We start from the raw sequence: 17,619 nt of genomic DNA on the forward strand, positions 1-17,619 counted from the left end.
TGCATGTGGGGAGGATGATCGCCGTCAAATCGTGCGGTGGCTGGGAGGATTTCTGCAGGGATGTCGGTCGATTCCAAGCAAAGACCGCCAGCTGCTCCGTTCTGATGAAAGAAATTCTACGATGTTACACCGTCATCCACACCCCCATACAACACACCCCTTTAGCCACAAACACCCAGCGAGTGAGCAGCCGGCGGGCCTCTTGCGGTACCCTCAGCTCGGCAGACCACCTCTGACAGCAGCGCTATAGCCTGTCATGTCTTTAGCGCGCGTCTGTCGGGTCACCATCACCAGGTAACCGTCGCAGTCGTCAAAGCACGATGATCGGACTGCTAGGAGCTTGCTTGTTGCGCCTCTACGACTGATCGTCTCGTTGTCCCGGCGCGTTTCCCTCGTGGCCTGCGTCTTGTCTTATTCTCATGCGCCGACATGCCGCTGTTCCTGCAGGATACGAGTGCCTCCCGCGATTGGCCCTCTGGATATGTTGCAAATATTGTCCCAACATTGGTCCTGTATGCGCTTAATTTACTTTTTCGCTCACTCTGGCAAAGGTTCGGTCTTTCTAGACTTGTTCAGACATCGTTGGGTGCTGTCACGGGCTACGATGAGGTTCACCGTCGCCGAACACTACGATACTGGCCAGTGCTGCATTCTGGAATATCACCCACATGTTGAATCGCACCGCACGCGCAAAGAGAAGGACTCCCCTTTTGTTTTGTCACACGCTCCTCAACCTGTAAATGAGCGGCACGTTCGGCCGTGTGCAAGACCGGAACCTCTACAGCGCCTACATTCACGCTTGCGGGCCCCTCATGCTGATGTGGGGTATGTGCGGTGGCTGCCATCACAAAGACCTCGTGGGCATCCTCCCTGCGTTGACGGATCCAAGATCTCGCCTGCACAGATGGTGGGCTCATCTTGGGACGAATCGCTGCTAGGCCCCAGATTCCGCTGAGCCGTACGCAGCGGACGCATCAAGTCTCAGGCGCCCCAGCCACGATTGCAACTGCCGCCCAAAGGTTGTTATCGAGGACATGCACATGTCTGGTCCGCAGAGCCACACACTAACAGCCATAGTACACTCTCGTGACAAAGATCTTGCAACTTGCTGCAACTACACCCCTCGTGCGTTTGAGCTAACTGCCTAGCATCAGCGGGCTTGATCCGTATAGATCATGCACTTGCTGATGATTTGAGATGGGTTTGCATTCGTGGCGGTCAGTCGATATGCATTTGGACATGCCTATTCTATCTTTTAAAGTTGGTGAGCTGGCATTGGCACATGTCCACTGTGGCTACGACGGATGCGGAAAGACATGTCAAGTTGTGCAATCATCAGCAATACTCGCAGTGGAAGATCTCCACCAGCACCTCGATAAGATTTGGAAAGCATTCCTTATCCGCTGCGGCAATAAAAAACCTCCTTGCCTGCATCCATCACTGCTAACTACCGTCCGGTGACACCAAAAGGCACCACACAACTCGAGCCAGGCGCTCTTTGTCTAATATCTATCGCATCAGCTCCAAGTGACACGGCATTTGACGGAGGCTTGTGCTAGAGCTGCATTTGGCTGCCCTGGCAATCTTTGGAGCCGGCTCGAGTACCCCTCGTATGTGGCCAGATCCAGATCCACAGTGATTCTAACCCCGTGCTGGTTGCTGTGCGCGTTGGCCACAGTTCTCCACAATCACCCCGCCACGCGTATCGATTACTTCCGCACAAACAGCCAAGGCTCACGATACATCGGCAACTTCACCGATGGTCAGGTCAATCTGATCACCACTGTATCGTACACATGTCGGTGTGGTAGTATGTTCCACGCCGAAATCGGCGATCAGCCTACAACGAGCTCTTCAACTCAGCATGCGATGTATGGGCCTCATGCGAGCCAAGCGGGTATGATGTAGGCAGGCAGATATGACTGGTTGCGCATAAAAACATGATCCCTGGACAAGAGATGCTGCATGACCGGTGTCGAGCGAGCAAAGCTCCCCGGGCATCATTGGCTCTGAGACCTGTGGGAGAACTATACTGACTCTGCTTCGAGCTAGCAAGGGAGCTGGTTCAACGCAGCTGATGCAGAGATTGATGCAGACATGTTGGCTGGAAGCATCCTCCCGTCTCGCCCTGACGAAGCGAGAAGCATACCACACCACCGAGACACGCCTCGTCAAATGCTTGGAGTGTCTTCACGTCACAAAGAACATGAGTTCACTGTCTCCTCAGAATTCTCACACAGCGTCCTCCACGTAGTGCACGCGTCTGTGGTTGTTGATTGGCTTGGTGTACGTAGTTCCCCAGCTCTACCACGCCATACAAGGAAAGGATCGAACAGCTACCCAGGCAACTACCGGAGTAGCGTTCGATCTTCCCTTGTATGGCGTGCTACCATGGTTCGCATCGCAGCGGCGTGAACCGGCCACACTTAAAATTCGCCGTACGGCTACCGGCAGAGTACTTGCTTTTCCCATCGCGACTTCACGCTAAGATGTGGCTGCACGTGCAGTGGGTCAATTGCTTCTTTACTTCTTCGGCGGAGCATCAGGGTCCAAACATGTCTCACAAGGGAGGTAACACCCTTCAGCCACGGAGACCTCATTGCTACACCATCTTCCCAAGTCTAATCAGGAGCTTGTCGCTCTTGGGTGGCGCAGTATACGAATCCATCTGCTCGATGCCTGCGTCGTCAACGACGGTGGTGCTGTAATTTGAATACAGCGCAGCAATGATGTACTTCATCTCTGCAACTCAGTCAGCCTCTACGACTAATGTCTTGGAAGCAGAACTAGCATCAGAGCTTTCCAGCTGGGAAAAACAAAGGTCAAGGATCAGCACTTACGATATATCGCCAAGTGACTTCCAACGCACATGCGTCCGCCACTGCACCGAGTAAGTGTCACAGTTCAACATGCTTCGACGAGCAGTACTGACCTTCCAAAGGCCCAAAACCACCGGCTCTCCATATCCTTCCGCTTCTCTTCGTCTAGCTTGTCCAGGTCGAGCCATCGCTCTGGCCTCCACTCGTTTGCGCGCTCGAACACGTCCTCATTGAGGTGCAAGAGGCCTGCGCTTGCGCTCACTCTTACCCCACCCGGAACATAGTATGACGCCTCTTCAGGGCCTAATCGGCAGCCTTGCTGAGGCGTGAAGCGTGGCTGTGGGCCTGGAATGGCGGAGTGAAGACGGAGCGTCTCCCAGATGACTGCGTGCAAGAAGGGCAGGTTGTCCACCGTCTTTGCATCCGGCAGCTGTGGTGCAGATGAAGGTACCAGCTGCGGCGATAGACTGAGCAGCTCAGCCCGGAGACGGGCCTGGATCTCTGCGTGTCGCGAGAGCTCATGGACAACATAGACCAGTGTGATTCCAGACGTGTCAAACCCGGCCGCAAGATGGTCCAACACCTCGCTCGCAATCTTAGTCTGTAGTGTGTTGTTTCCGACCTCCTTCGTCGCTTTTGCCATGCTGTTTTGAAGCTGCTGGTACACCACAGGCCGGTCCTCAGTCTGTGCGTCGCCTTTGGTCGAGACAGCACCAGCACCAGCGCACATTCTCGCCGTCCACTTCTCGATCTCGCCGTTTGCCTCATCGACCCATGCTGGCGTTAATCGGTAGCCAAGCCACTTCTCCACGAAGCTAGTAAATCGCGGGAACTCCTGCGGCCAGAAGTTGTAGGATCGACGTGAATTGTACAGATCCAGAAACCATGCGAGCTGCTTTCGGTCATCGATTAGGTTCGAGCCTGCCTTGAGCCCGAAAATGAAACACGTCACAATGTCCATTGTCGTTGCGCTGAGCAGTGCGTAGATGTTCAGAACGCCCTTCTCAGACTCGCCAAACGTCGACTCTAGATGCGGCAAAAAGCGTCGATAGAGAATTGCAGACACCTGGCCCAACAGCGCGTCGCTTGCCGCGATGTTTGACTTGCTATAGATGTTGCTCAGCATTCGCTTCCTCTGCGAATGCGGCTTGTTGCGGCCAGTGGAGAACATGTTGTCAACTCTGCGAACAGTCAATAAACGCACGGTCGGTCCCATGATGGTGCTCACCCTCCATAATTCGAAAAGAAAGCATACCAATTATACCCATCCTTGGCGCTGCTTTTCTCGAAACTTCCCGCATACACATCTCTTATCCCGCCTTTGACGCAGTTCACGCTGATCTCTGTTGGACCCAAACACACAACCGGGCCCAAGCGGTCATGCGCTGCTTTCAATGTCGTGTTCTCGATACCCCGCCAGCGCACTGAATGCATCCACATTGAAGTGAAATGCGCCAGTGGGTGCGCAGCGGGAACCTTGCGCAATGGATTGCGGACATATTTGATAAGCACTTGAACGATGAGGATAACTGGGACAAGGATACCCAGGACGGGGAGCGACAGACCGAACATGGCAGTGTAACGTGCCACACTCGCCAGAAGAAAAGCAAGTGTAGAGGCGTCTTCGAGATGCAGGAACGCAAAAGAAAGGCTATACGTCAACGACGCCTTGCGAACGACAACTCGCGCGCTAGACGATGTCCCGCTCATCGGAACATCCCACATCGACATCCCCGCAACACATCACTCTTATCAAGCTTATCTCATATCTGGTCTAACCGCAGTTGGACTAGTGGCTCAGCCTCATCCGTCGCTATCCAGCCACGCATATGATGGAAAATCGAACGCTCTCCATAGTTGCCTGTGTAGGTTATCACTATGCAAGGAAAAGATGGAACGATCCCTTTGTAGCTGCCAGGTAGGGTGTTGGAACTTTCCTTTGTAAGACGTGCAGCCACAGCATTGTCAACACCGACCAAGTCTCAAATTCCGCGTTGAACCAAGACATCGACATGTGTAAAGATCCCCGATGACGAAAAGCATCACCAACTACGATCGTCGTGGCCTAAACGTGTAGCATGCGGTCTTGGCACCCCGACGGCGATGTCATGTTGCACAAGTCACTCCAGAGATGCAATGCAACGCACTGCGATGCGGGTAGGAGCCAAACCGGCGATATGCAGCGAGCATGAGGTTAAATCTGATGCACGGCGGTGCTAGCCTTCTTTTTGACAGCGGCAAGCGGAGAAACGCAATATGCTTACACAGACCGTATGAGATCGACGGTGAGTGCATAGAAGATCAGACTCGGCGTGCAGTACTCGGATGAGAAGACGGACACTAGGGTGATATCATCGGCTTGCAATGACGAGAGCAGCTTGGAGTAACTCCTGAATTATGTGCCTTCGGGGGTAAGGTGATGGCCTGTGGGTGATGGGTTGCACACTGAGGCACAACGTACCGGTAGATGCTTTCTGTACAACAGAACGTTGGGTGAGACTAGGACCGGGACGCAACAGGCAGAGGCATGGGAAGGAGCCAGACAAGTTATACTCACGAAAGAGAACAGCTCAGTGGAATTGATTCACGACGTATACTCGCTCTTGCAACAAGTGACTACTGCCGCGTTTCTTCAACCACCCCTGCATTTCAGTAGATCCCAGTCCCATTCCAATTCTCCCTAACCTGTCCCCAACCCTGATAATTCCAATTAGTAACATACGCCTCCGCCGTCCCGTTCCCTCCATTACTCGTCGCATACGCGCCTACCAACGCGCCCGTGAAGCCCCAGGAAATGATATCACCGCCCACATACGCAAAGTCCTGAACAGGCACACTACCATCCGCAGGTCCGGCACCAAAAGCATAATGTGTGACGTTTACGGCTCTCAGACGCAGCGTGAGCGGTTTGTTGAGCCAGGAGGCGTACACGGGGACGATTATGTCGTCGGGAACGGGGATGTATGATATAGCATGGAAGTGGAAATGCGGTGCGAGTGTACTGCTGTCGTTTGCTAGAGGGAGCATGGCAACGCCCATGCGTGCGTGATGGTTCTGTGTTAGGAAGAGTGTTATTCCTGCTTCTTCGTTGTGAGCAACAGGCGTGTAGTCTAGGTCGAAAGCGAAGGTGAAGAGGGTGTCGACTTGACGGCGGGATATGAATGTTTGGCCGCCGGGACCGGGAGAATTTCCATCGAGGCCTGTGAGGTTTAGGCTGGAGGGCTTGAGGCGCAAGCTGTTGATGTGGCCGGGTGGGGAGATGGCGTAGTTTTCTGCAATAGGTGGGCGCCAGTGGACGAAGTGGGGTGGGATGGAGGTATTTGGCCGGAACTTGATGTTGTTGTCGCCTTCATCTACAAAGGGGCTGTTGGATGTTAGCAAGTAGTTCTTACCAGAGGTCCTATGGCTTACCCGTCCCCTGGCAGGTTTTGGATAATGCCAGGAAGTGACCATCCTCGCATCTCGCCCCGGACGGGGTGTTGTAGTTCAGGCCACGAGCCGGCTTCCCATGTAACGTTGTACAGGACGGTTTCTCGGCCCATGGGGAAGGTTACCCATTCCGGGCCGGAGCGGACTGCTAATGCTACGCCCCACCAGTGATCTTGTGCGTCCTGGAAGAGGTCGGCATGGCCTACAGCTTGGACTGCGATCTGTTAGATGATGATATACATGTGAGAGCAGTGGAAATTACAGTATTCGGTGGTATTCGCGTTGGTCAAGATTGGATTTGCGGTATTCGGCTCATACGGTCCGTAGAGATCTTTTGATCGCGCTATCGTTTCCATATGAAGTAGGCCGGTTCCACCTTCTGCTATCATCAGATAGTACCAGCCATCCTTCTTGAAGATATGTGGTCCCTCCGGTGCCTAGATGAGACAATGAGTGGTGGCCTATGGGATTAGACGAGGTATACCTACAATACCGCCAGTACCGTTCCATAGGTTGGTCTAGTCGCCGAGGACTTCTCCTGTTGTGAGATCAACACGATTGATGTGGATCCCGTAGCTGCGTTGTCAGCATTATTGACATGCGCTCCACGTCTCAGCAGTGCTTACGCTACTTTCCATGCGTGACTTCCAACAACATACGAGTTACCCTCGTCATCCCAATGCGGACTGATATCGTAACCTTCAAAGTCAAGGTGTACAGCATCAGTCCACTTGCTCTCATCCCACAAGTCTGTCGTTGAGAAGATGACCTGAAAGCATCAGCGTCCCATCTGGCAAGCTGTGGCGTAAACTCACATTATCCCACCTCGAAGAGTCGTTGTCAGCCCTCTTGTCATGCACCATTGTAGTCAGGAGGTAGAATGTGTCGTTGTGGAAGCGCAGTGCAGGCGCCCAGATGCCGCTCGTCGACCCGACGGATTCCGCAAGGACAGGAAGTTGGCTCTCACGATTCAAAGCGTGTCCTGTTGTGGTTTAGATATCAGCCTACTATCAAAAAGGTGAAGTGCAACATACCGACAAGTCTCCAGTTTGTCAAGTCCTTGCTGGCATGGATCGGGATACCAGGAAATACATTGAAGCTACTTGAAGCACAGTAGAATGTCTCGTCAAGCTCATGGAATATGCAGCTGGGATCAGGATGGAACTGAACAATATTGGTCAGCATTCTCTTCCTCAAGGGCACTTGAATGCTAAGCCTACACCAGGTAAGATGGGATTGAACCACCTCGAATTGAAAGCCTGTGCATTTCCTACTCGAGCCAACGCCGTTGCAATCACCACGGAAAACAAGTCCAATCGCATGCTGCCCAAATAGAGATAAAACATCCGTTTCAAATATCAGAATCCGGCGTGTACAACTCTGCACACAAACCATCGCATCCATGATCAATTATACCCTGCCCTATTCTCAAACTACGCTTCCTCCAACGTCATTCCATCTTCGCAATCCCCCGCGTTATTCTTTTTCGCGCTAGTCGAGGCCGCATAGCCTGCATGCTGTTTACCCGGGTAAACACACGCCAGATGGAGTAATAGCAGAGATTCCGCGACCCCTTGCAGTCGCCAAGCCAGCCTGCAGTTGGACGTTATATGAGGGTTAAAACACAGCGCGTCGAATGCGGATGTGTGGAGATGTGCGCGTGTGGGGCACCGGGTAAAGTTGAAGGCCCGTTGGGAGTGGAAGAGTGGAAGAGGAGGAGCGGAGGTGAAGGGTTACGAGGTTCGGAGGAAAGAGGGCCGAGGAGACGTCATTTTTGGGTTGTCCTTGGGCCATCGCGACAACAGAACAACAACGGGAATGGAGGAACAGCGACATATATACCTGATGTGGAGATCTAGCATAGAATCATGGCGAGATGAGGCATAGAAGATGGTCCCTCTGGATTATGTATTGAATTCATGTTGATAAACGCCCCTCGCTATCCGGTCCCAAGGTATCTCCGTTATGCATGCCAACGATTAAATAAAAGAACTAGTGGTACATGAATCGAAAACACAAAATGTTGCGCTGAACAGAAAAATATCAGACCCTTACCATGAGTGGGTTTAGTTGACACCGACAAGAATACAACGCGGAAGAAAGCCCCAGCGCTCAACACCCATCACGCATCTTGCATGATAATATCATCGTCTTCCTCGCCCTCAGCATCAACATCCATATCGCCCTCTTCGTCGTCGTAATCGCCATCCGCATCAATATCCTCATCGTGTTCTTCTTCAATGGGCAAAGCTTTTCCTTTGCCTCGGAAATCGATGCTTCCTCTAGAGCTAGCGGAGCTGCGTGTACTTCTCCGCCCGTTGACGACGACGGCTTTGACGGCACCTCCATCTTCGACATCCTCGCCATTCGTGACGCTTTCACCAAGTCGGCTTCGCGTTCTGCGCAGGGAGATGGTACCTGGTGTGAGGGTGCCGTTTGCGGAGGGTGACATGAGATTTTTGGCACCTCTGCTGGGCGACAGTTGGATCTTCGATACTGGTGCGGTGTGGATAGACAACGAAGTGTTTCGTACGCGGTTTGGGGTGCTCGTTCTTCGCCGTGATCCAAATGGCCGTCCTGGTCGACGTCTCTGCGAGGGTTGCCCGGGTATGGGAGGGAAGATCTCGTATCGTGACGGTGGGATTGTCGGCTCATCCATATGCGAGCCAGCAAGCGCAACAGTAGAGCCATTTGCGACTGGCGTGCCAGGAGCCGGTGAACCACCGTTGACAGAGTCTTCGGCGGCAATAGTGGGTATGGCAGCCTCAACGTCATCGCCAGTACCGTTAGTTTTTGCCATCTCCATTTGCACCCCCTCCTCGGGCGCAGGCTTTTCTTCTTCTACTTCATCGCGTTGTTGCACAGTTTGCAAGGCAGGCCCGTCTTCATACTGACCCAAACGACCCATGACGTACGGCGTCCATATCAGACATTCGGGGTTGATCTTTGGGTTGCCTGCAGCGTTGCACTTCTCAATGTACGACTTGAAGTAGTTCAAGTCGAGGCGCAGCGCGTACTTTTTCGTGACAGGATCGCGCACAAGGGCTCGTAAGCCTTCCAGAGCAGATACAATATCGTCCGGTGTCATTCCGGTGCGGTCTGAAATGGCAGATATGCTGATCGCAGCTTTTTGTTGGAGTAGTTCCTCACACAGAACGAGCCGCCAGTATTTTCGATAACTCACCAGACCCATATCACTGAGCGGTTTCTCTGGGCTTCCAGTCTTCTTCTCCACACGGGTGAGGAGATAGGAAAACTCGATCAGATACTGTCCGTATCCTTTGCGCATGTGGATGGGAAGTACCAGAATACAAGAGACGTTATTGAGCGAGCTGGGGCGCTTCTCTTTCGAAAAGTAGCCGACAAAATGACAGCCGAAATTGTCGTTCTCAGTCATGACGTAGAACAAGAAGGGCTCGACATCGTAGTACAGCGTCTTGGAACCGAGAAACAACTTGGCGAGTAGACAGAGATTCTGGCAGTACACGGGATTCTTCCGGCCGTCAACCTCGAAGAACGAGTATTTCCCGTCGCGGTAGATCTCGTCGCCCGGAGGGTGCTTCGCTGGGCATTTGAGCTGTGACTGTCAGTATACGACCATGGGAAAGATCGGAACGCTTACCTTGTGTCGCCATGCGACGTAGTCCGAGTTCATGTATTTGAGACAGAACTCGCATATGTAAAGCACCCTGTTCTTGCTGTACTCCTCTGGATATGGTGCCGCGTGCCAAGTGTCAATTTCCCATCCGCCAAAGTTGACGCATTTGATCTTGCTTGCAGTGGCTGCTTGCTTATGCGAGCGCGCTGGTTCGGGAGGATAGAGTGCGGCCTGCTTCGCTTTCCACTCTTCCTCGGCCTTGATGCGAGCATCGTCAAAGCGCTTCCTGTCGGCAGGCGAAGGGTAGGTCTTGGAAGTATCAGCATCCGCTTCAGAAAGCACGCCGCCGTAGGGTTTGCTCTTGGTCTCGTCAGGCTCCTTGTCCATGAAGCCTGGGAATGGCGTGGCATGCTGGACATGTATCGTTGGGTAATGCAGGACCTTTGGTGATTCTCGCGCGGCCTGTGCAGCCCGACGGTTCCTTTCGCGACGTTCTCTGTCCCGCTCACGCCGTCGTTCTTGCCGCTCCTGTTCGATCGTGAGGGGTTGGGCCTTCTTCTTAGGCTTGGACGTGACAATCTGTTGGACTTTCTCGTTGTTGAGATGGAAAGCGATGATCAAGCTCATACCCTGAGCCTCTTCAATCCAGGCAAGTGGGCGTTTGTCGGTCCTCTTAGGTTGCCCGCGACGCGCCCGTGCTGGCCGTAAGCGACCAGCCTCTGACCCATTTTGCTCTGCTTCGCCTCCACTTTCGTGACCATCCGTCATGACGCTACGAGCACTTCGTACGCTCCTCGATGGTGGTCTGGGTGAGACTGCAGGCACTGATGGTTCGGCATCTGAGTTGGACACTTCAGAAGGTCTCCGTTTTTTGCGTGTTTGCCTTGACGGCGCTGGTGCATCCTCGTCTTGCGAGGTTTTGCGTTTGCGCAGCGAACGTAGTCCATCTGCTGGTTCATCGGGAAGGATTAGCTCTTTGAAGATTGAATGTCCTTCGGGATCAACCCCACGGTGTGAAGGGAGTAACTCTTTGGTCAACTTGTTCAGGGATGAACGTCTCCGGCGTGCAGAAGTAGAGGGCTGTTCAGCCTCCTCTTCTTCCTCTGTTTCGAACTTTTGAATGCAGTCAGGGCAGCGCCAACGCTTTGCATCTACTCTCCGTTAGTAAGGCGCGGTTCCGGGCTGACAAGACCACATACCGTCATCGGAACTTAGCGTGCCATGCGTGCGGGCGCATTGCCGATGTGCTGCAGGAACAACATGTCAGCCACCGAACAAGTAAAGTCAGACATTCTTACTACTCACACATGCCATGTTCTCCACACGAAGCGCACAGGAGGGGGTGTTCGAAATCCGGGCTTGGATCGTCGTCCTCATCTGCTCCGCAATATCTGCTTGGTTAGTTTCGGTTTTACTTTCCAATAGTTAGGATACACTTACACGCAGGTGTTGGGGTTGGTCGACTTGATGATCTCATCCTCTTCACCGTCTTCACTCGCCTGCCATTGGTTCTCATCCTCAGAATCGGCATTGCTCGACTCCTCGCTGTTGCTGGACTTGGCGTCCGAAGAGTCTCTTGCGACGTCGTCGCCCTCGTAATCCTCCTCGTCGTCGGATGATCGAGGACGACGCTGGGCGATCTTGACAGCGCCAACTGGCTCTGCCTCATCCTCGTCATCGTCTATCTCTTCACCCTCAGCATCTACATCTTCGCCCTCGGCATCTTCGTCTTCGCCCTCGGCGTCATCCTCTTCACCCTCAGCATCGTCCTCTTCGCCTTCGGCATCCATGTCCGTTCCTTCGGCATCGGTCGTGTGGCCCTCGGCGTCAGGCATGTTCTCGGTCGCCGGGGCTTGTTCGTATTCTACATCATCCATCTCATACTCGCCATCCGCGTCGATGTCTTCCAGATCGGCGTTGCCCGCAGGCTGACCCAGGAGTTCCGCCATGGCAAAGTTGACGGCAGAGGCCACCTTAGAGGCAAGATAAGCCACCGTCGCAGTGCGCGTATAGTTGAAGTCCTAGAGCATCGGTCGCGCGAGTAATAGCAGCCGCGGAGGCTCTCTCAGGCAGTGGTTGATAAGCGCGTCGTGCCTGTGTCCTAGCGCGTTGTTGTGACCTGTGAGACTGTCCACCGCGTGTTTTCACCAAAAATTATCGTGAAATGGCCTCTACAGGCAGTGAATGATCGCAGTGAGGTGTTTCGGGCTCGTAGTCGCGTTGGCCGTGGTTGTGGGGAAGGTGGAGGTGCGCGACCTCAGCGGAGGCAATTATTTCGGGGAAATGGCGGCTGCGGGTATCAGGTTTCGCGGTTCGTATGAAAGTGTGGCTCGGTGCGACACCGAGAATAATTGTCGCTCGTCAGGAAACGCCGTGGGCCTGGAATGACGCCCTTTGAAATGACACCCTTTGCGTAGGTCGGGGTCGCTGCCAAGGATGCACGCACGGCCGCACCTCACTTGACGCCGACGCACCTCCAGCCAGCACTCACTGATAACCCACCCCGCAACACCACAGCAACCCGATACACTACCGCAATCATGGGCGTTCCATTCGAGGCTCTGCTGCCCTATGCCATTATGACGGGCGTAAGTAATTGGCGCGCCTGGGGGCGAGGGGGTGCTAATGAGGGCCTAGTTCTTCGCATTCAGCGCCGTGTCTGTCGGAAAGCTCAAGGAGATGCAGAACGGCGGAAAGAAGACAAGGAGGGGCATCGATGCATGGGACAGGGTGAGTTTCTGGAAATCTAGGCGCATTGGGAAGATGCTAACTTGTGTACAGCAAAGTACGACCATTTCACGATGACCTCATGCGATATGCTTACGAGACCCCCAGTGATGGAGCGCGACCGCCGACTGACCGGATTCATGCGCGGACAGACAGACAAGCCGGTTGCTCCGGAAGGCTTCGAGCTCAACAACCCATGGAGGGTGCGTATGGACATGGTGGATGAATGGCGGGTGCTAACCACGGACAGTGCGAGCAACGATTCATCTAAGCCATGTGAGCTTCTCCCGCGTTCAAAGCAGAGCTGGCATACCTGCCCAGTACATTACATACCCAACAGCGAATACATCGTGCTGCGAAAAGATCACATCAAACACGGCAGTTGTAGACATGCAAGCAATCAACAATTCTCAATGTTCAGTACTCTCTCTACTTGATCTCTGATGGCAATCCCGCGATGCCGTCGCGTTCCGCGTCTCCAAACTTGATCCCAAAGTGCTCCTCGAGCGCAGCTATCCTTTCCTCCTCGCTCTTGAACTCGATTTCCTTGGTCTTCTCTCCTTTAATATTCCATTTCAAGGATTTGGCCGCCAGGCTCAGCTTTCCTACCAGCTCCCCGTCATCGCCCATGATCTTCTTGTCAGCTACAACCATCTGCGTGAAAAAGGTCTTCATGCTGGTAGACGTGAAATAGTTCATAACGGCGTAGTCCTGTGGCTGAAACTCCAACTCGCTGTACGAGTACTTGATCTCCCAGTCACTGTCGTCACTTCTTCGGTATTCATAGACCCAGAGGCGCTGATTTGGGTCAGTGTTGCCTGGGATGTTGCGCCATTGGAGACGGGCCGAGGCAGGACGGATGTGCTTTTGAACAGCGCCAGAGCGCTCCAGAGGCATTGGCACGACTGGCCCGTCAGCCCCGAAGCCAACATCAACGTGGTATTTGGTGTCTCCGATCGTGACAAAGTTGACCATATGGGACCAGCCGGTCCAGCTGTCACCAACCCAGACTCTACAGCCACCAGAGTACACATTGAAGCCGAGGGAGTTCAGCAGCGTGCCGAATAGTCTGTTGTTCTCCATGCAGTACCCACCGCGTCCATTGTCATCGCCGATGATCTTCCTGAACAGCTCCTCGGGATGGACAGAGATGGCATGGTGGGCGGAATAATGCAGGGTCATATTCTCAAAGGGTACCGCTACTAGCTGCAGCTTTTGGAGCAGCGCAAGGTACTCGAGCGCGTCGTTGGGAGCCAGGCCAGCCACATCGTATTTTCTCTTTTCTTGCGACAAGCCCAGGCGGGCAAAGTACTTTGCTATTTGGTCATTGGTGTATGTTGCGCGTGCGCTCATGCTGTCGACTGACACGGACGTTATCGATAGCGTAGCGGCGCAGATCCGAATTTGGAATGGGGCGATTGGCGTGTCTTGAATGCGGTGACGAGACGGCTAGGCAGACGGAGAGTACCTGAGGTATTGCACAGGAAGACGCAAGCGCGGGGCACACCCTACCGGACGCCAGCAGAGTGTCATCACGACTACTCAGCCAGTGCAGCGAATACGAGGGCGAGTCGCGCGGGATGGTGGGGAGACATGTCTCCAAGCGCGCATGAACCCTGAGCTGAGGCCCGTGGGTCTAGTGAATTGCAGGGATGGCCGTCACCCCTTGACTTCAGTCCCCTACCAGAGTAGCGCCTGTATTGGTGTGCTGCTTGCACGCTTGCACGCCTCTCCTGACTCCAAGCTTCCAAGTATCCCATTGACCATGTTGAGCTGCTCGCCGTGAGCGCCAACCATCCCCGCTGGCTGCGCGACTTATACTCGCCTTCTCCTTCACCCTCCACCGCGCCGACTCGCCCTTTGTCCTCTCGCCGCGTCGCCCCAGAGCCACCATGACCAGCAATGGCTTGCGCACCCAGTACCCCTACGCGGGGGACACGCTCAGCCCCCGCCCCCTCTACGACTTTCCCTCGCCGACCTCAAACTACCAGTCTGGCATCAACGGCACCGCATCGCCCAGCTTCTTCCCCATGGCCTACCAGATCTCCCCACGCTTCGGCGCCAGTGCCTTCATACCGCCCCCAGAGGTCTTCGTAGACGGCCGCAGGGAGACGGTCCGCGAGAATGGCATGTACACACCTCGCAACTCTGGCAAGCGCGGCTCCGACGCCCTCAACAACGACCCAGTCGCCATGCATCTGCTCGTCGAGACGGCAATTGGAGACAGCCAGTATTTCGATATCCTGAGCGTCGAGGAGGTGGAAGCGCTCAAGCAGGAGCAGAAGGGTCTCGACACACGGCTGGGTACCGTCAGGCGCAAGCTAGAGTCCGAGACCAAGATTCGCGATGCGACGCGCTCACTGGGACGGCTGGCCTCGAAGAAGGCTGGACACAGGCGCGGCCAGAGCAGCAAGAGCAGCAGAGGCAGCAATGCCGTGCAGGAATACGATCCCAAGGAGCAGGAGGGGCTGGAATCAAGCAACAGGAAGGTCGAGGAGTTCATACGCGAGTGCTTGGAGATTGAGTCTCGCATGCGCATGATCGATATGCAGCTGCTGATGCACACTGCTGCTGTACTGCAGCTTACGCACAAGGGCCCCAAGCAACGTCAAGACGACTCCGAACTATCAGAGGACCGCTTCCGGAGACCAGACAGCCCTGCAAGCCTCAATACGTACGAAGACGGCAGACTGGGCGGCGCCCGTGGAGGCGAATTTGACGAGCGGAGCTTCTACAGGTCTCCGGAGAACCTCGACAACCTCATGAACGTGCTGCAAAGCGGCAAACACCTGACAGCCTCGTCGGAGCGTCACGACCAAGCTCTGAATGCGACTGCTGCGCGACTCCAGGAGATAAACGAGCGTCTAAGATCACTCATTATCGAGGCCAATCCTGAGCGCGACAACGACTTTTCGCTACCGCCGTTGGCTCTCGAAGGAACGCCCGACGCTACAACCCTGGACCGCCAGCTCGATTTCCTTGACCAAGGCCTCCGCAGCATCAGCGCTGAACAGATGAACATCCGAAACAACTCCAGGCACACTCTGAGCGAAGTCGAGAGCCGTCTTGAGGGCATCAACAACCAGTTGTACGCGGTGATATCTCGATCCGATAGTGCACAGGCCGAGAAGCTCCCACCGCCACCCGCCATCACTGGTGGTGGCTCCACCGAGCAGCTCAACTACATGGAAGACTCCTTCTACAACCTTGAGCAGATTCAGTATGCGATGAACGAACAGATCAACGAGCTCCGCTCCAGGGCGCCTGTCACTGCCAGCGATGATTCAGAAGCCGCAGAAAAGGCAGAGAAGTACGAGACTACCATCATGGGCCTTTGGCAGACGATCCTGGCTGGAGAAGAAGAGGCACGCGAGCGGAAACGTGAACGACGAAGACTGCTCTCTGAAGACCCTGATGCAAATGAACAGCTCTCGCCGGACGAGGACTATAATGCCAACGAGACGTACTCACTCCCTGCCTTCTCTGCCAAGGTGCAGTGGCTGTCCAGTCGTGCAGCCAGTCTCAAAGATAAGCAGTCTGTCCTGATGCGCCAGATCAAGCAGCAACGTGAGCTCAACAGCAAATCGGATGCGCAGAAAGAAGCAGAGTTCGAGCGGCTCAATACGCAAGTCCTCAGTGCGAGGTCCGAGAAGAAATCGATGGAGGGTGAGCTCGAGCGTGCAATGGAACAGCTGCAGCAGTTCGATGAGCACAAGATTCAGACCGACACGCAGATTTTGCGCGAGACGCAGGAGCGAAACGCAGGCCTGGAGGCCCAACTCATCAACGTACAAGAGCGGGTGATGGTCTTCGAGTCTGAGCTGAAGGAGGCCAAACAACGTGCTGTCGCATACGAGAACCAACTCAGGGACGTGCAAGAGCAGGCTGTAAACTTCCAGAGCAAGATGCACGAGGCTGAGAAGCGCGCTGCCACATTCGAAGAAGAACTAAAGGACCACCAAGAGCGCAACACCGCGTACAATGTCTCGTCAAGAGAGGCAGAGGAGCGCACCGCTGGCTACGAAGCTCAGGTTCGAGATGCACAGGAGCGGGCTCTCAGGCTAGAGAAAGAGCTGAGGGACGCTCAAGACAGCGCCCGTAGTGAAGCGGCAGCGATTCAAGCCGAGCTAACCACTTCTGCGCAGAAGATTCAAGAGACTACAGCTGCTCTCCAGGCGATCACAGCCGAGAAGGAGGCAGCAGAGGCGCGCTCTTTGGACGCCACCAACCTCCTGAACACAAAGGAAGAAGAGTTCCGCAACCTCGAAGGCGAGATCGTTCGTCTTACCACTGAGCTCACTTTTGCCAAAGCAGAGCTTGACGGCGCTTACGGTACTCGCGCGCAACGTGCTGCAGATTCGGCCGCAAATCCCGCCATTAAGAGAGAGCTGGACGAGCTCACCGAGCAGAACCAGGCGCTCCTAGGCGAACTGGAAGCGCTTCGCAAGGTGCAAGACATTGCCTCGCAGTCGGAAGCTGAGGCCCGCCAATCCGAGCGCAATCTCAAGGCCGAGCTCAAAGGCATGGCTGCTGAGTACGAGGCCCTCACTCGTGATGCCATTCAGAACGAGAAGGACCGCGAAGTCCTCGAAGGACAGATCGACAAGCTTCGCGACGATAAGGAAGCCCTGGAGCGCGAGCTCAGTGACGAGAAGGTCAAATGGCTCGGAGTCAGAAGCCCAGGCATGCCGAATGGTGCTGCTGCTCAGTTCGACATGGGTGCGACTAGCATTCGCATGTTGAGAGAAGACTTTAGGAAGATGATGCGGGATCGAACAGCGGAGGGCTTGAAGGCGTTGAGAGTGCGTAACACCACCACACTATACTATGGTATGCTAACGATATCCAGGCGGAACAAGAAGAACGACGGAAGCTCGAAGCAGTTGTTCGCCAGCTGCGCAAAGATGCGATGCCACAACGCTCCAATCTCTCAAGGACCATGACGACACCACAATAGCACGCATGTGCTTGATCGCACTGCCATTTTTGCGCTTCGCTTCGATACCATTGTATTCCTATATACCCAATTTTTTACCTTGTGGATCA

The 17,619-nt window shown here is 54.4% G+C and overlaps 6 protein-coding genes across 6 annotated transcripts; 2 read left to right on the forward strand and 4 right to left on the reverse strand.

Annotated features, from left to right (window-relative positions):
- Positions 1-141: 141 nt before the first annotated feature.
- ACET3X_001716 (uncharacterized protein) lies at positions 142-5,355 on the reverse strand. Its single transcript, XM_069447038.1, has 4 exons — positions 4,048-5,355; positions 2,933-4,000; positions 2,841-2,881; positions 142-2,742 (listed from the first exon to the last, which is right to left on the reverse strand). The coding sequence occupies exons 1-4, from the start codon at positions 4,548-4,550 to the stop codon at positions 2,603-2,605; spliced, it is 1,752 nt and encodes a 583-aa protein (XP_069311958.1). The 5' UTR covers positions 4,551-5,355; the 3' UTR covers positions 142-2,602.
- Positions 5,356-5,468: 113 nt separating this feature from the next.
- ACET3X_001717 (uncharacterized protein) lies at positions 5,469-7,433 on the reverse strand (the record flags this gene model as incomplete). The annotated part of the gene is made up of 7 exons (XM_069447040.1): positions 5,469-6,183; positions 6,231-6,462; positions 6,511-6,685; positions 6,782-6,824; positions 6,875-7,017; positions 7,064-7,230; positions 7,283-7,433. 7 exons carry the CDS (start codon positions 7,431-7,433, stop codon positions 5,469-5,471), a joined length of 1,626 nt encoding a protein of 541 aa, XP_069311959.1.
- A 937-nt stretch (positions 7,434-8,370) lies between these two features.
- Positions 8,371-11,795, reverse strand: ACET3X_001718 (uncharacterized protein; the record flags this gene model as incomplete). The annotated part of the gene is made up of 5 exons (XM_069447041.1): positions 8,371-9,825; positions 9,871-10,997; positions 11,046-11,093; positions 11,158-11,237; positions 11,287-11,795. 5 exons carry the CDS (start codon positions 11,793-11,795, stop codon positions 8,371-8,373), a joined length of 3,219 nt encoding a protein of 1,072 aa, XP_069311960.1.
- Positions 11,796-12,386: 591 nt separating this feature from the next.
- Positions 12,387-12,844, forward strand: ACET3X_001719 (uncharacterized protein; the record flags this gene model as incomplete). Its single annotated transcript, XM_069447042.1, has 4 exons — positions 12,387-12,434; positions 12,484-12,576; positions 12,690-12,776; positions 12,824-12,844. 4 exons carry the CDS (start codon positions 12,387-12,389, stop codon positions 12,842-12,844), a joined length of 249 nt encoding a protein of 82 aa, XP_069311961.1.
- A 158-nt stretch (positions 12,845-13,002) lies between these two features.
- ACET3X_001720 (uncharacterized protein) lies at positions 13,003-13,926 on the reverse strand (the record flags this gene model as incomplete). The annotated part of the gene is made up of 1 exon (XM_069447043.1): positions 13,003-13,926. One exon carries the CDS (start codon positions 13,924-13,926, stop codon positions 13,003-13,005), a length of 924 nt encoding a protein of 307 aa, XP_069311962.1.
- Positions 13,927-14,465: 539 nt separating this feature from the next.
- Positions 14,466-17,530, forward strand: ACET3X_001721 (uncharacterized protein; the record flags this gene model as incomplete). Its single annotated transcript, XM_069447044.1, has 2 exons — positions 14,466-17,375; positions 17,423-17,530. The coding sequence occupies 2 exons, from the start codon at positions 14,466-14,468 to the stop codon at positions 17,528-17,530; spliced, it is 3,018 nt and encodes a 1,005-aa protein (XP_069311963.1).
- Between the last annotated feature and the right edge of the window lie 89 nt (positions 17,531-17,619).

Source organism: Alternaria dauci, chromosome 1, assembly GCF_042100115.1.
Source record: "Alternaria dauci strain A2016 chromosome 1, whole genome shotgun sequence".
NCBI classification, from domain to species: Eukaryota; Fungi; Ascomycota; class Dothideomycetes; order Pleosporales; family Pleosporaceae; genus Alternaria; species Alternaria dauci.

What these genes read in the sequence shown, in the direction of transcription:
- ACET3X_001716 (XM_069447038.1), bottom strand. Translation starts at nt 4,550, where the DNA reads ATGTCGATGTGGGATGTTCCGATGAGCGGGACATCGTCTAGCGCGCGA. An exon ending in TGGTTTTGGGCCTTTGGAAG is followed by an intron (nt 2,882 to 2,932) that starts GTCAGTACTGCT and finishes TACTCGGTGCAG; the next exon opens with TGGCGGACGCATGTGCGTTG. An exon ending in AAGTCACTTGGCGATATATC is followed by an intron (nt 2,743 to 2,840) that starts GTAAGTGCTGAT and finishes ACTGAGTTGCAG; the next exon opens with AGATGAAGTACATCATTGCT.